At 43.9% G+C, this 17,962-nt stretch overlaps 1 protein-coding gene across 1 annotated transcript; it reads right to left on the reverse strand.

The window, feature by feature from the left end:
• Window positions 1-1,957: 1,957 nt before the first annotated feature.
• dlb (deltaB) lies at window positions 1,958-7,609 on the reverse strand (the record flags this gene model as incomplete). The annotated part of the gene is made up of 7 exons (XM_080780377.1): window positions 7,484-7,609; window positions 7,081-7,320; window positions 6,871-6,928; window positions 6,511-6,768; window positions 5,224-5,585; window positions 4,176-4,392; window positions 1,958-2,697 (listed from the first exon to the last, which is right to left on the reverse strand). Exons 1-7 carry the CDS (start codon window positions 7,532-7,534, stop codon window positions 1,958-1,960), a joined length of 1,926 nt encoding a protein of 641 aa, XP_080636503.1. The 5' UTR covers window positions 7,535-7,609.
• Between the last annotated feature and the right edge of the window lie 10,353 nt (window positions 7,610-17,962).

A 17,962-nucleotide genomic window follows, 5' to 3' on the forward strand; every position in this document is an offset into this window, starting at 1 on the left:
GTTCCCTATCTACAGCATATTATCACTGCAGGTCACACCGGAGAGACAGAATTCCACTGGAGAGAGGCCACATGGGGGAGGAAAGTTTATAAAACAGACTGACACACTTTTCAGCACTTAGCTATAGGATAGCCTAGCTAAACATGTAGGCTAAGCAATTTTTTTCTCCTTCTTAATTCAGTAGCATAGCCAAGACAGTATTCTCTGACTGTAGAGGCAAGCTCAAACTATACTTTGCCTCTCGGCTGGGCACATGCATTATACAGAAATCGTTTTTGACGCGTAGTAATATATTGTCCAGGCATTGACTGCTGTAGGGTGATGTTCCCATTTATTGTACACTTTTGTCATACAGCAGTTTTCGTAATGCAAATATATAAAATGATACGGTAAAAACCGTGTGATCTCTAGCCTTCTGTGCCCATACCTTCCAAACCATTCAACCTGGCTTGTTGCATTGCACCTGTGTTCTATATGCCAATCCTGTGTGACACACACCCCCCATGGTGAACCCGCCCATCAAACGGGTTAAAGGCACACACAGGCAGAAATGGCTCCTTCACTGACGTTATGCTATAATTGATCAAAACAATCAATCGTCTGTGAAAAATTAAATCATTGTTCCACTAGGTTGCAGCCTACAGTAAAGTAAAGACCTCAGTGGAACTGGAAATAGTCTTGTGAGTGACCTTACTGTGATGGTGATTAGTGAATATATATATTAGTGAATTTGTGTAGCCTGCCCAGTTCAAAGCCTATATCTGTTGTATTTTAATTCATCAAACTAAATAATTCAGTCAATGAATCAGTTTAGGCTAACATGTAGGCCTATGTACTAAGTTGGGCATGGTCTCAGATCATATTTGTTTATTTTTAAGAAAGGTCCCATTGAAATTAAATCATGCACTTGATTTTTGTGTCCACATAATACTAGTTTTACAGATTTGTGTAGCCACATGGTTTAACTTAACCTGACTTTGCCAGCTGGGGGCGGTATTGGGTAACCATGTTCAAGCTGTGAAACAAACATGTGTAGCAAGCTTCTTGGATCTGGCAGCGTCAGGTTAGGTTTAACTGGCTTATAAATGCTGATGTGTTTATTCAATTCCAAAATCAGATCAAATTAGAGTAGATATTTTATTCCACATCACAAACACTTACACAATGATGAAATTAAATAATGAAAATGTATAACTTAAACAAACTTTGGCATGAACATAAAATCAAATGGCACAAGACAATTAAATAGCAGTGTGATCTCTGTCTGCAGGACAAACCAAATATTCTTATATCCCCTGCCCTGAATATCTTTGGGGTATTTCATACAGCCAACAAAGTATCCATGGCATCACGTTATTTAGCACCATATAAATATAAATATATATATATCATTTTATGACAATCAGAGTGAAGACATATAAACATAAATTTCAAAATAAATAAATAAGGTAAACAATAAAAAAATAATGATGGTACGTACAAATAATAAGGAAATAATGATTGAAATGCAAAAAAAAAAGACAAAAAAATTAAAGCAAACACATTACATACAGTGATCATTTAAAGAAAACAAAATAGATATAATTGGTGGTTTTATCGAAGGTCATTTGTTTTTGGTACGTGTTGTATAGGTCCGGTGAAAATGTTTATTGGTAGTGGTACAGTTGCATCTTTGGGTCATTTAACTTGGAAGAGCGGTTCCCCATATAGATTTTCAACAGTCTTTGTAAATAAAAAAAGTTTATATTTTTGCCCCAAAACGGTTTCTTTTGTTTACATGTTTAACATAGAATGTGTGTTGTGTTATGAGTGGAGCCACTCATAACCCCCCCCCCACACACACACACACACACACCTTCACTATTCCTGAAGAGAGTCAAACAGAAGTGCTAGTATAATTTCCCACCCTCATGTCCCGTCCTATGACTGTCCAGTCAGTCAGTGTTCAGACCATGTCTCATCTAAGACCCACCCCACTGCCCAGGCCAGCCTCCTCCCTCCACAGGTACTCGTGTCCAGGTGAGAGCGAGTGACGCTCCCCCCTGACGAGGCTGCTCTCCACGGGAGTATGCCTGTATCCTCCAGACCTGCCGTCCGGGTTGAGCGTGAGGCTGAGGCGAGCCGTGCTGTTGCTGATTTTGAACAGGCTGCCGGGGCCGAGGAGGAAGGCGTCCCTCTCGCTGCCTCCCAGGTTGTTGACCGCCTCCAGGTCGTTGTACACCGCCTTGTCCCTCAGCTGCTTCCTGCCCCGCATGCGCCGCCTCCTCCTCAGCACCATGACGCCCGCCACCAGGACGAGCATCAGGACGGCCAGGACGCAGGAGGCGGTGACGGTGGCGGACGACGGCTGCGAGGTTTGCAGCAACGCGGGCTTGAAGCTGGGCTGGAGCGTGAACTCGCAACTGGGGCCCATGAAGCCTTTTGGGCACTGACACACAGGCCCGCTGAAGTGGAGGAAACAGGTGCCCCCGTTCTGGCAGGGCCGGGCGCCGCAGGCGTCCGAACGCACGCTGCAGTTCTTGCCCGTGTAGCCCAGGGTGCAGGAGCAGGTGTAGTCGTTCACGCCGTCCTGACAGGTGCCGGCGTTCTGGCAGGGACCCGGGGCACAGTCGTCAACGTTTACCTGGCAGTTGGCCCCGGTGAAACCCGCCCGACAGCGGCACAACACACTCTGGCCGAGGTCCAGACACTCGCCACCTGCAGGGAGAGAAAGGACACCGCTCTATTTAACCCCTGTAGACCTGAGACCAGATTGTACAAATGTCTTCTAAATAATAATGACAGTTTTCTGAAAGAACCGTATGTTTCTATGTCAGTGGTGCTCAAACTATTTCATATCAAGGACCTCAAAAATGGCAAAACTGACTGGTGCCACGCTACAAGCTTGTAGATCTGCTTTTTTTCAACCGTTGAAGTTTTAAATAATGGTTAAAGTGGTTAGAAGCTAACGTGACACAGACGCAGGTCTAAATGGATTAATAGCCTGCTGATCAGGGAGGACCATCCCGCAGGCTTCAGAAGGGAGTGTTAATAGGATTACATTTAACACCGTCTCAAGGTTGTCTGTGAATGGAAAAATCCTTTGCTCTACCGAACGACGCTGTGGCATACAGTGGACACATGCAGTGTTTTACAAATCAAATCTCCCATTTCCTTGTTTCAACTCCCGTACCGTCCCTCCCCAGTAAGTATCAAGTGCACCTTGAAGGTTGCAAATGCATATCGGAGTAACAGAAACAAACGCTTGCCAGTGGCTACACAATTGTTATGATTCGGCACAAACAACCCCACCGCTCTCAAAGGGCACCTACGGACGGCTGCAATTCGAAACTGGCCCCCGTAAAATCTGAATCCACCACCCACCCCTTTTCCCCCCCCTCACTGTATATGTTTTCTTTTTCCTTTTTTATGATGATGATGATGGTTTCCTGTTTTTTTTGGCTATATAGAAGTGTATATTTGTATGTCTCTAAATGTTATGATGAATTGAACATGGTGGACCCTCTTGTAAACAAGCGTAGTGCTTTATTGGTCGTCCACTCACAGTTAACAGTTTTTGTATTGAGTTGTTCTTGAAATGTACTGAAATTTGCAAACTGTTAAATACTTCAATCAATCAATCAATCAATGATCATATGGTTCAGAGTGATTTGATTTTTCTTAAATTAGGTTCCATTAATCTATTCCATTATGATTACCAAAAAAACTAAAAAAACATCTTTTTTTGTGGTGCAGTATTTGGCTACATCACATAAGCACTGCAGGATGAGTTATTGATTTTTAACCCCTGCTGGGTGTTTTACTCCCTGATAACCAACTTTTAACATCAGGACTTTTAATCAAAATATATATATTAAACATGAAATATGACAAAAACTGATCTTCAATATCCTGGGGCGATTAATTAATAAATGATTAATAATGGAAACGTCAAAAAATGTTGTGCCAAATACTTAATCAATAACAAGTGACTTAGAAACAACAATAATACTACTACTACTAATAAAGTGTTAGCATTACTATAGTCTGGTTGCCCTGTTAGGGCACACTAATGACAAATGACTTAACATTATTCAGGCAGACTGCTGGCGTGAGTTTAAACCACTAGATGTCGCCAACAGCACGCCTGTCTTCCATTGTTCCACTGCAGTGCAAGAATAATGCCACTGACTCACCGTTTAAACATGGACTGTTACTGCATCGGTCCAGCTTCTTCTCACAGTTGGAGCCAGTGTAGTTGGGAGGACAGCGGCAGGTGTAGCCTCCCGCCACCGCCTCCATGCAGCTGCCGCCGTTGAAGCAGGGCCCGTCAGCACACGTCATGGCGAGGATCTCACAGTTCTTCCCATAGAAGCCCTGTGGGCAGGTACAGGAATAGTCGTTCTCCAGATCCTATGGGAGACAAAGAGGAAAATAATACTTTCCGTTAACCACTTAAAGCCATAATTTCATACACACATTTTGACAATTTAGGCATTTAGCAGACGCTCTTAATCCAGAGTGATTTACAATAAGCAAGAACAAAAAACATGGTGACAGTCAGATCATGACAGCCAAGTGATTTATGCTAACCAAACAGTATCCATTGACTATTTCACAAAATTAATTGCTAAAGACTGTGCAATGTTCACCCCCCCCCCCCTTTCCTCTTTTTCTTTTGTTCATTCTCACCAGCAAGGGCATTTTCACAAAAGCTGAGGAAAGAATGGTTTACTTCAACACTATTGGGTGCAATCTGTGCTGCCCTTCTGAGACTGAGGCGTTGCCATGGTTACAGCTAGGGTCTTTATAAGTAAAGGCTTTCATTTATACTTTGTCACACAGCTGTGTCGACAACTGTTGCCTGACAAACATGGCATTCTTCCAACTGTCGCCTAATACTCATATTCATTCACCTTGCTTCAGTTATTCACTGTTGTCTCTAAAATCCTTCAAACAATGTATTGAACACTCTTTTGATTTGTGTTCTTAGTTGCTCCTCTAATATATTGTAAATCAGTGGTTCTCTAAGTGGGGTCCAGCCCAGGGACCATCAGGTTCCATTGAGGGGCCTCTAAATGGACCCTTGCCGGTCTGTAACTTTGAGAGTGTACACATGTAACCAAATGGATCTGTATCTGATTTGTACACACTCAGGAGTCAGGACTTCTTTGAAATAAAAGAAAAAAGGGTTTGAGAACCACCGTTATAAAATTGTACATATTGTTTATTCTGCATACTTACATTGCAGCTACCGCCATTCTTGCACGGGTTACTATCGCACTCGTTGGTCTCCAGCTCGCAGTTGGTGCCTCCGTATCCGGGCCGGCAGGTGCAGGTGTAGCTGCCCTGGCCGGTGTTTGTGCACGTGGCGCCGTTGGCACAGGGCCTGTGGTTGGTGCAGTAGTTGAGGTCCTGGTCACAAAAGAGGCCCCCCCACCCTTCCTGACAGTTGCACTGCCACGGCTGGCTGCACGTCCCGTGGAGGCAGCCCGGGTAACGCACGCACTCCACGCAGGAGGGGCCGTCCCAGCCCATACGACACTTACAGCCCCCTGGGGCCTCGCAGTAGCCGTGCTTCTCGCTGCAGTCCGCTGAGCAGATGGCTATAGAGTCGAGAGGGGAAGGGAGGGGGGGGGGGGGGGTGTGTGAATACAATGGACACGCCCTCTCCAATACATTACACACGTGCATATACACACACACACAACACACACACACACACAGCACCCTGTCTGACCCTAGCCATGTCTCAGACTCCACTATTGGTTAAGTATTAAGCCAAGCAGGTGGTAGGCAACACTGCTGAAGACAAATGCTTTTTTGTCTCCTTGCTTTTGTCTCCTTACACACTCACGCACGCGCACGCACGCACACACACACACACACACACACATGCACAACAGCACACACACACACGCACACTCACACACGCGCACACTTGACAAATGTTTTTTTCTCCCATTGTAGCAGTGAACAAAGGCCAGATGGAAGACTGCAAGCCTTCTCACTACTGAGAAAAACATACATAATACTGTAAGATATCTCCCAGATAAAGAGCATAGATCTGCATAAGAAACTTCAGTTAGATAAATCATAGGTGGGACCTTGGGAGGATTTAAAACAAATACTTTCGTACAAATGCTACCTGCACGACTTCATATAATGTTAATGTGTTTTAAAAATGAGATGCAATGCCATACATCGCTGTCTTTAAAACACTTGCTTGTGAGACAGCAAGGCTAACTGTATTGTTTTCCTACATGGTAAATGGTGCATTTATATAGCACCTTTATCCAAGGCGCTTTACATAGATTGTGCATTACATTCACACGCACATTCACTTCACACACACATTCATACACCGATTGTGGCGGAAACCATGCGAGGCACGCCACCAAGCAGCACATCGGGAGCAATTAGGGGTTCAGTGTCTTGCTCAAGGACACTACGAAGTTCGACACCAACTCTGTTCTACTACTCTGTAGAAATCCTAAACATTTCTACAGTGTTGACTGCATGGCGACTTACATTCAGAACAGTAGCTGCCCTTCCATCCCTCCAGGCAGATGCGGTTGCCTTCCTCATCGCAGGTGTAGTGGCCCAGCGTGTCATCACGGGGTCGGCAGTAGTCGGCACAGCCGTCACCAAAGTAGTACTCGTCGCAGAACACGTGGTAGGAGTACCGCAGCTCACTCTGCTCTCCAAAGTGGACGTCCTGAGACCAGTCCTCGCCGATGGACAGTCTTCTTCTGGTTGCCAGGCGACTGACGAGATTGTTTTGGTTGTCTACAGAGAAGACATATATAGTTAGTAATGTTTGTTTGCATTTGCATGATGAGTAAAATGTAACCGTTTGTGTAAATTGTGTGTAGCCTACTTATAGCTTACCTGTGTATTCTGTTGGAGATTCGGCATTCCAAGCCTCAATGATCAGTGAAAACGTCCCCTTGAACATGAAATGATTTATTTAATATTCAGAAAAGAAAGCACCTCTATTTTGTGAAACGTATCAGTAGAGCACTATATAAACTCAATGGAACCTTGTTGTTGTTATTATTATTAAAGTAGTAGTAGTAGTAGTAGTAGTAGTCTATTTACCGGCCACTTGAAATGGAAAGGCACCCTGATAGGAGCGCTGCTAGAGATGGAAGTGTGATCGGCCCGGATGACGTTGGTGTGACCTGTTCCGAAGGTGCAAGGGGGCTCTGCGGAGATCACATCCTCCGGGTGCTTCAGGCAGATCCTGAAGAACATGTGGCAGTCTCTGTGTCGCCTGCAGATGCGGTGTGCCGTGTGAAATGAATGGATCTTCAACTCGAACACACCCGAAGACAAAACCTGTACCGCAACAAAAATAAAAAATAAATGTATTTATCAGACGTGCACCTGGGACAGGACACGTTGTTGAGGAAAGGCTATATCACTGCCACATTATGAATGTTAGCCTAATTGTAAACAGTTTAGTAAATAGTTTACTTTAATTAACACTGGCGGTACTTACCACTTGTACTAAGGCCAACGTGAAAAAGTATCTCAGATGTAGGTAGGCCATTTCTTTCTTCCCGGGGGTTGAGTTAAAAGTGCAGGGTAGGCCTATACATATGCTCAATATAGGCTAATATACGCGTAATATTCCTCCACAAAAGACGCGCATGCAGACGCTAAAGGAAACGGTCCAAATGTAAAAACAAAACAAAGCAAAAGTAGGCCTCCGGCTCCAATGGTCATTGCCTAAAAAATTGCCCTACACTTAATACAAAGTCCCTGTTTTCTGTATCCTAAATCCTCCTCCTCCACCGCTGGCGAACTTTGTATGGATTCTTTCTGGTGTCATGAAAGTGAGTGGTGGTTTTATACGTCCGATTTGCTTCGCGTCACGTGAAGAGGAGGGGCCAGGGGAGACCTCCAGGGACCTTCTCCTCTAGCTAGGGGACATCTCTGGGGGACATGTGGGACCGGCCGTCCGGGCTGCTGCTATATGGAGATTGAACATGCTCATAGATCTCTAACCTGCTCCTTTGGGGACATGTGGGACCGTCCGGGCCGCTATATGGAGATTTGGAGGTGATGCAGATGCAGTTTAAGTTATAGGCATACTAATTAAGTCTAATGTCAAATAACAGTTGGCACAAGCACGGTTAGCCCTGGGTCCAGTTAGACTCGATAACTATATAACTCTGGACCATGCAGGGCTAAAGGATCATGTATCATGTATGCATTCCATTTAAATGAATAAAGCTAAACAAACACATGCCTGGCTATATCAGTAGCCTAAATGTCAAAAAAGGAAAAACTAAATCTTCCATAACGAAAGTGATGGAGGGGAATTCTCACTGAAAAGTAGCCCTGGTGTTGAGTTTCACAGCTGTAACACTGCGTGTTGTACCAGAAATATAGAGTGAAGAAATATAGACAGAGGAATAACACTGCTGAAGTAAATAAATAACACACCAGGAGGCATCAGCTATGTGTTGCTGGGTCAGTAGTATGCACATCTCTGACAGGTTTATTTACACCGGGTTATATACACATAGTTAACAAGCACTTCCTGTCTGGTGTTAGGTACTTCACAATAAGAGTAATATCAATAATAAAATATATATACAATTCAGATCATTATTCCAACACCCCCACTTGATCTCACATTGGTTATATTTTCTTTTTCATACATTTCTCTTATATACACATTATATTCTCCCCTCTCTTCTTTCCACAATATAATACAAAATGCATATGTCTCTTCAAACAAATCTTTAACACTTCTGTAACACACTCAAGTTAAACCTTTGACATCCGTCATCATGTTCAATGTTGTCATTACTGGTTTCAATAATAAAGTTAAATACACATGTTACTCTTCTTCAAATGCATATTTTCTTCTCCATATACTCAATAATAAATAGCAGATTAAATAAATCACAAAATCAGATCACTCAAACACAAATGAACATTTCTTTCTCTTTGGTTTCTTTTGTGTTCTCTTCTTCTTTTGCATAGCTGGGTTTTGAGTACTAGTGTGATTTTTAGTCCAATAATCATGCACCATCCCGTTTCTGTCCCCCACTGCTTTCTTGCTTGCTTCCCCCACTGTTTTCTTGCCCTCTGGCTGTCTGACTTGTAACCTGTAGCTGTAGGAATAGTCCATGTTCTTCAGGACCTTTTCTGCACTGACAGTTACATAGTCACTCAAATAGGCTGGCTTCATCCTCACTCTGGAAGGGTAACGTGTCTGCTGTTTAGCCTCATCTTTAGCCTCGCCCTCATCTGACTGGTTTGCCTGAGGTGTAGCTACTACAGCCTCGTGCACTTGCTGCTGAACCTGCACAGTCTGGTTTGCCTGAGGTGTAGCTACTACCGCCTCGTGCACTTGCTGCTGAACCTGCCCTCGTGGTAGGAGTGGAGTATTTATCTTAGACCTACCCCTCCATCTCGGCACATATAAATCATCATCATCATCATCATTAACAGTCTGGCGCTCTACAATGGGTGGGATCACACACTTCAACCTGTGCGTCTGCACTTTACCATTAGCATTAGCCATACATTTCTGGTCGTTCACTGTGTTCAAATAATACATTCTGTTGTACAAATATATTTTGAACCTGGTATCTCTGCACTTCAGAACATTGTTACCTTTCTGGAAAATAACAGTGGCACCTCTGGTGGTTGCTGCTTGCACCGAAAACATGTCCTGTGGATATGTAGGAATGTATAATGCCCGTCTCAGGGTAGTTGTGTGGCGCTGCCCCCTGCTGTCGATCAGGATCACCTTTGCATCTCCTCTGCGCTCCGCCACTCCCCGACATCTCGTACCGTCAGCCAACTCCATACAGTGTTCTTTAGGCTGGAAACTGCCGTCGAAACTTGTGAACTTTGTGATGTCCGTGATGACATGGGAAGTCGCTCTTGTGTCGACCATCAGACCCGTCTGTCTCTCACGATCACGATGTCCTCGTTCGGCTCTCACTTGTTGAACTTCGGCATCACAGTCTCTCACCCCGAATGAGTACTCTTGCTCGCTGTTCTTCTTCTCCGACACTCTCCGTGCCTCATCTCGCCGCTGTTTTCTCCTCCTTCTGCAGACCGCGTACCGGTGTGTAGAACGTTGACAGTATTCGCACCACTCCAGGCGTTCGCACATTTTGGCGATGTGGCCTCTCACGCCGCATCTGTAGCACATCCTACCGTCACCAACGCTCACCGTCCCTCGCTGGTCATCATCAGGACTTTCATGTAGCATAGACATAGACGGCTGCGGCACTCGGATCTGGGCGCTCATGACACCGTCATTTCCTGATGCTGCTGCAGCCGGCTCTTTGACTGTATAAAAGGCTCTCAAGATCTTTAGTGCCTTGCGTCCATCATCCGTCGCTGCTCGTGTAATCAGCGACAGGCTCTTGCTGTCCAAAAACTGGACCAGCTCTCCATATGCCATAGCGTTCTTGTCTTCGTAGGGCACATCAACTTCTTCACCCTGAACGGGTGGCTCGAGATCTTTTAGGACGATATCCTTCAACCCCTGTAGTCTCAAATGTCCCAACATCCTCGTCTCCCACAGTATATATCTCTCAGCATCTCCGTCGAAACACAATCTTGACCAATGAGTCTGACCACTCGAATCAGCCCGCATGGTTCCGTTCTTCTGTTGTTAGCCTAACTCGAGACTAGTTTGGCAAAGCACGCCGACAACAAACTTTTCACCTCGTAAATAAATCCGGTCTCTCTGGGCCCATAACCTGTTGAGTTTCACAGCTGTAACACTGCGTGTTGTACCAGAAATATAGAGTGAAGAAATATAGACAGAGGAATAACACTGCTGAAGTAAATAAATAACACACCAGGAGGCATCAGCTATGTGTTGCTGGGTCAGTAGTATGCACATCTCTGACAGGTTTATTTACACCGGGTTATATACACATAGTTAACAAGCACTTCCTGTCTGGTGTTAGGTACTTCACAATAAGAGTAATATCAATAATAAAATATATATACAATTCAGATCATTATTCCAACACCTGGCAATAAAGCAATGTGTACTGTAGCGGTGTAGCCTATCAATCTAAAATTCAAATTACAACTGCGGTATAGGGCCATATAACATATAGGCTAAATAAGTTAAATAACCTTCCACAAACAATGGGTGTAGGTTATATTTTTGTAGTTGAAAGGAGCTGAACTTTGATCAGAGGGAAGTGGAAGGAGAATAAACATGTTCTTTCGTCTTTCTTTCCTTTGTTAATTGCTCTGACGCGTGCAGGAGAACAACAGTGGGCAGGTTACGGATAAGACCTCTCGTTGTCGGATATTTGGGGGGGTCTTTTGTTCTGTTTTCGAGAGGGTGGGGGGGCTCCTCCAGGACTGGCTGGGTTTGGGTATATCGCGTTGCCTTTGTCTGGACCTCATGCGAACAGCTGTATGATAATGACCGGCACATGGTCGACCGTGTGGCTATTGTCTCCCCAAACCGTCTATAATTCCACGCTGCAGCACAATGAGCACATATATCGATCTTTCTGGGAGGAGTTGGTTGGCCATATACGACGACGAGCTTTTCAGCTTTTTTGGGACGTTTATGGCAAATGTTAAGGTCAATGGATTATAGTCGAGATTGAAAAGAAGGCCTATGAAAGTATGCCCATGTAGGCCTATACGTGTGTTGGAGTTTCGCCCTGCATGCAATGAATGGACACTACTGAGACTTTATTTGGTCTTATAATTAACTATTTTTGTGGGAAACACATCACAAACCAATTATCATAGAATTTTGTTAAAATTCTCCATCAGCCTGGTCTATTCATTTGTGAGCTGTCAATAAAAGCTAAGGCTACAGTTTAACTCTAGTTTATAGCCTATATAATACAGGCTACCTATATACTGAGTGTGCCTATAAAGGCTATAGTCCTGCTAATGCAATTGTCCTAGAGTTCACAAATCTCCAATAATATGTAAGTGTATATGCTATTTTTCTACAACTAAGCAAAGTCAAAGATGAATGGCTGCATTCATTAACAATAAGCTGAAGGAAAGCAGCGTCCGTGCGTGCGTTTAGGTTTATAATGTCATTTCCTCACATAGCCTTAGTAGAAAACGCGAATTCCGAAATATTGTGGAGGTCAAGACTCCAAGCATGCACGCGGTGTTTGTTTATGTATGTATACGGTAGCAGCCTACTAGTCTGTGGGGAGGAGGAGGGTGTTGGCGCGCGTGTGTGCTTGGGGGGGGGGGGGGGGGGGTATTGATATTGTAATGAGCAGGGGGCGCGTGTCTCAAGTGGCCGTCACATCCTTCCTGACACGCTTCTCCTCCCCACGCAATGACAAGGACTGAATGAAGAATAAATCACCCTGACTTGTTCCAATCGAAGTCTATTCTAAATAATAACACTCAGTTGTGATGAGCATGTTTGATGTAGCCTAGTTCTTTAGGCAGCCAATTCTTCTCCAAGACAATGTTCTTCCAGTTGTTTAGGCTTTTACACATTTTTAAACCATTTAAAAACGCAAAAGTTGTGTTGACTTGTCATTGTCATATTCATCGGATGATGGGCTCTACAGAGGATATATTACTGTAGCCTATAGGCTATAGCTATGTTCTGTAATATATACAGTATGCTTCTGAGTTCTGACTAACTTGGCTGTGTTAGTTATGATGGTTCTGATTTAACCATTATGATGAGAATGTTTTTATTTTATATTTACAGTATAAATAAGGGAATAATGTAGGCCTAATTCTGAACCAGGACCCTAAATTAGGCTATAATATGTCCAGATCACCAGAAAATGTTATGAAATAACCTCAAAGAAATTATCATAATAGCTATAGAAATGAGACAATAAGTAGGCTATACCATTTTATAGAAAACCCAGAGTTGGAGCCAAATCAATCAATATTACCTTAACACAATCCAGGCAATGGATTGTAGATGGAGACCCATACAAAGTATAATTTTGGAAGACGCAAGGATTCAGATGAATCGAATTATAAAGTTTATAATAATAGTTTTTAATAGATTCTCAATGAAAAGTTGTTACAGGCTTTGCACTGCACCCCCCTGTGGGGGCACTGCACCCCCTGTGGGGGTGAGGGACGCGTGTGTCGAATTTGAAGTCGGTGGGGCGAAACGGTTCTCGAGGTATACGTGCATTACAGACGTTCAGACAGACATGCAGACAGACAGACAGACATGCAGATGTCCATGCAGATGTCAGGACAGTATTGTGTTGTCAGAACAGGTCAGCTCCATATATGGAGATCTAGGGGTGATCAGGTGTGATTGGCTAATTTGGGCCCTGTCCAGGGCATTGACCGACTTGGAACGATGAAAGTTGGAAATGAATGCCCCACCCAGTTATTATATGTCTGTGTCCCACTCCCTTGTATACTATGGCCATATATGGAGTTCTTTGTCAGGCATGACAAAATATGGAGTCTATGCAGATGTCAGAATGATGTCGGAACGGGACAGCTCCGTATGAAGATCAGGTCCAGAGCCCGGGCAGAGGCCTTTTGTGGCGGTTCTGGACAACCGTGGGTCCGACCGACTTGACACCGGGCACTGCACTCCCACACTGGGTGTGGAACGTGCGTGTTGAACTTGAAGTCGGTGAGGCAAACGAACGGTTCTGGGGTTATGTGCATTACAGACGTACAGACATGGTGCATTTATTGCGAACGCAGTGAGCACTTACTATGAGACCTAGCAGATCATGTCTGTCTGTGTGTGTGTGTGTGTGTGTGTGTGTGTGTGTGTGTGTCTGTCTGTCCCGCTTTTGTGCCCATATATGGAGCTGAGTGATTACGTCACCATGACTCAGCCATAACCATATAAGGAGTCCCCAAAGCAGCTATACGTCCAAAACCAAAAATATGTACGAGCTGCGTTCGCTTCCCGCGTTTACGCGTCTTACTGGTACTAGATAGATGTGACAGAACTAAGATCTATAGACACATAGGCCTGGCCCTATAGATCGTCCCGCGCCCTTTCATGACGACGCCAGGCCCAGGAAATGAATCCCAATAATTTTTTCCCATAGACATTTCAAAACGTATTTATTTAAAGACCTTTTAAGCGTCGTATGAAGCCAACTCTTGTCGTGACAAATCATGACAACACACACAATATTTTGGACCAAACAAATAATTACAAAGAAGAAAAATTAACAACTACTTTCTAATTCTTTGTTTGGCCTGAAAAAATGTGTTTGTTGTCATGATTTGTCACGTCAAGAGTTGGCTTTGTCCGCGGCGTAAACGTCTTTAAATAAATACTTTCTGAAAAGCCTATGAGGAAAATGACCAGGGATTTCTTTTCCGGGTCTCTCGAGGGGGGGGCGGGACTGCGACACTCTATAGCCTATACCTATAGTTCACAGAGAAGACTGTGTGCACATCTCAATGCCTATATTCAGGCCAGGTGCTGGATGTCAGGCATCAAGGCAAACATCAAGGAAGAGGAAGAATTGATTGTCTTGTTCCACTTCTGCTTTGGCAATGTAAACGTATGTTTTCTCATGCCAATAAAGCTCCTTTGAATTGAATTAAATTGAACATCCGCACACCAATTTGTAGAGCTCCGAGACTTACTTTATTTTAAGGCAACAAATTGCCTGTTATTAGCCTGATGAAGTCCTAGTCGGTCGAAATGTTGCAATTTGTTGCCTTAAAATAAAGTAAGGCTCGGAGCTCTACAAACTGGTGTGTGGATGTTCTTCCTCTTCCTTGATGTTTGCCTATAGCCTAGATAGAACATAACAAATATAAGCTCCATATTTGAAATAATATTATACCACCCCACACAATATATAGTGGGGTGTCATTGATGGCCTGTTTGTTTCTAGCTTGAGCACTCTGGTCCCAACCCTTATATGCATCTTTAGGTCACATCATATGGTGTCCTTTGGGGGAACGCCACCTATACACTGCCATGCATATCGCCATGGAAGTGGATATGTGAGCCTTTTGTGTCACGAAGAGCAGATGGACAGTGCACTCTCTCTCTCTCTCTCTCTCTGCTGTTATCATCCGTGCACAACTTGGAAGGGTGTGTGACACGAGTGTGCCACGGGGCATGGGAACCAAAGAGGAGTCATGTCATCCCCCGGCCCTCCCCTAGAGTGGTCAGCATCTGCCTCAGAGCTATACACCCACCCCCAAGGGGAGATGGAGCTCGGTGCAAATCAAACCCTATACTACTGGCCCTCAGGGGAGAAGTCAGGCTGTTGTGGCCACTGCTGCAGCCCCAGCCTGCTGTCTGATTTGGGGGACAATAGGAGGTGCGGCAACGATGTCTGCTGAGCCACAATGCCTGTGTGTGTGTGTGTGTTGGTGCGTGTGTGTATGTATGCACTAATACCCATAGGTTTGGGGAGAGTATGAATCACATTGAGTGAGAGAATGGGTCTGGTGTCTCAACTATGTGTGTAATAGCAGAATGAATGACCAAAACATTCATCATTATAGACATACATAGAATACTATAATGATAAATGCATCAAATATTTAGTTATTAGTACGAGTAAGACGCGCAAACGCGGGAAGCGAACGCAGATCGTAAATTGCAATAACAATTCACCATGACTCAGCCATAACCATATAAGGAGTCCCCAAAGCAGCTATACGTCCAAATATGGAGTGTGTTGCATCAATGACAAACAAATCACTCAGCTCCATATATGGGCACAAAGGGGGGACGGACACACGGACACACACACAGACATGATCTGCTAGGTCTCATAGTAAGTGATCACTGCATTCGCAATTAATTTGGCTTGTTTTGAGCTTGTTTTTGGAGGTGGGTTGGCTTATTTCTCTCACAAGAGTTGGCAACACTGGTACACACTGCAAATGGGTACATTGCCAAACAGTGCCCTGCATATGTGGATATAATTTGGTTGGGGTCCAGGCTCATTTATATTCCACACACACACACGTGTGATATATTATGGGTATGTGTGTCTGTTAGGCTGGTATAGTGCAGTTTACCATCCATAATATATCTTTAAAGAAATCACATGACCATTGATCTACAATCCAAATGACCGAATACGACTGGATTCTGGATACAGTGTTAACATTTTTCGTTATGCAGCATCTAAGGACAAGCTTGACTATGTTTTGACAATATCATTTGTACAATAATAATTGTGTACAAAACCCATTTTCTTCTTTTTTATCAATGATTCTGTAGCACACTGGTCTCTTCCCAGGCCCCAATATGCAGTGAATAATATGGTTAATTTAGATGGAAATGAATGGTTTGGCTTAGCAGCAGCAGCAGATGCATAATTCCTCCGTCGTTGGGGGGACACAGGCATGATAATTTAATTCCAACGATGGTGGAGGACAGAGCTGCCTGCCTGTCTTCAGTCCAATACCTTTACCCCCCCCCCCAGCCCTCTGTTCTCTGACCCCCCGGCCCACACTCTCTCCTCCTGGAGCCTCTGTGGCAGATGGGAGATGAAAGGGGGTGTAGAGGGATGAGGGAACGAAAACAGGTGGGGGTGGAGAGAGAAGAAAAGAAAGGGCACTTGGGTGAACTGCAGGAGGGAACTTACATACACTTGGAAGACAGATCGATGGCTATATCTCTTTTGACCAGATGTCGGCTAAAAACACTGTATAGCAGACTGGCAGAAGTGTCTACTGTCTGGAGAGTAACGGAACATGGATGTCTGCGTCTGGGATTGGAATGAAACATTACAAACATGCAGGGGAATGAGTAAAAGTGATGGGTTATTATAAAGATGTTTCGGTATCAATTGTACTTGAGAGAAAGTCACTAGTCAACATATTCAATGAACTAAACTAAACTGTTACCTACGGATCCAACATAAATTACTCCACTGAAATAAGATTATCTGAACAGTGCAGTAAAATGTGGGAAGACATTCTAACAAAAAAACAAGGATTTACATGATTAAAGTCACTAAAATATATGGAAAGTACAAGTAATGTCTGTGTTTCGGTTAAGACAAACGGAAACGAAAGGACACAAAAAACGTGTGCACTATAGCAATGTGTTGACACTCAGTGAATCTTGGGACTAATATATCTTTTAAGGAGACACTTTTCCACTCTGGCTTAAGTGCACCATAAAATAAAATAGGTAAGAGACAAGCTCAAAGTGTGAATACAGCTGGCTATTCAGTGGCCCAGCCCCCTAAACCAGACATACTGCCCCCTGCCTTCCAGCTATGGACAAACCCCCACCGACCAGACCGCAAAACTCCCCATCCCTTGGTACCAGCCTCAGCAGCTGTTTAACCCGCCTGCTGAGACACGAGAGCTGGCAGACAATGGCATTCTAGTTAATTGTGGCGAGTGAGTGCAGCAGGCATAGATGTCGACTACCCCCCATCCTACCCATACATTTAGTCTGGGAGATGGTAACATGGATGTTAATTTGGTCATTTACATAGTTATCCGTTCTTTGTCTGAGAATATACAGCAGAAATAGGCTGAAATAACTGATCTTTTTTTTTTAAATCAAAGCCAGGCAAAGACTGTGTAGTGGAAATTAACCGAGATGAGCAATGAGAATCTACATGTAAAAAAATATATACAGCACTGTTCTTAAAGCCAGGACAATTAAGAGAAAATAGAGCTAAAAACAATCAAGGAGGTATTCATAATATAAATTAAAATATTGAGTTTTGAGATTATTATTAACGGTTGCTCTACCAGAAATCATTGTGTTCCAATTGCAGGTTGTTTAATGACGAAGTCACGAAAGCTTAATCATCGTTACATTGAATGAGTATACACTTAAGTCCTTTTAGGTCTCTGCCCAGCTTGTCAAGTACTCTCTTGTGACAAAGAACACAGGCTATCAGGTTGATGACGGACAGGCAGGTCAGACTTTATGTAAAGAAACAACTGATCCATAGATCCATGGAGCAACCCTACAGTAGTTGTCACTCCATCAGATTCAGAATTCATGGTCTTGACACTTTGGTGCCTTTTTGCTTTGTCAAAAGGTATG

Source organism: Protomyctophum bolini (assembly GCF_963924005.1).
Source record: "Protomyctophum bolini genome assembly, chromosome: 13".
Classification (NCBI taxonomy): Eukaryota; Metazoa; Chordata; class Actinopteri; order Myctophiformes; family Myctophidae; genus Protomyctophum; species Protomyctophum bolini.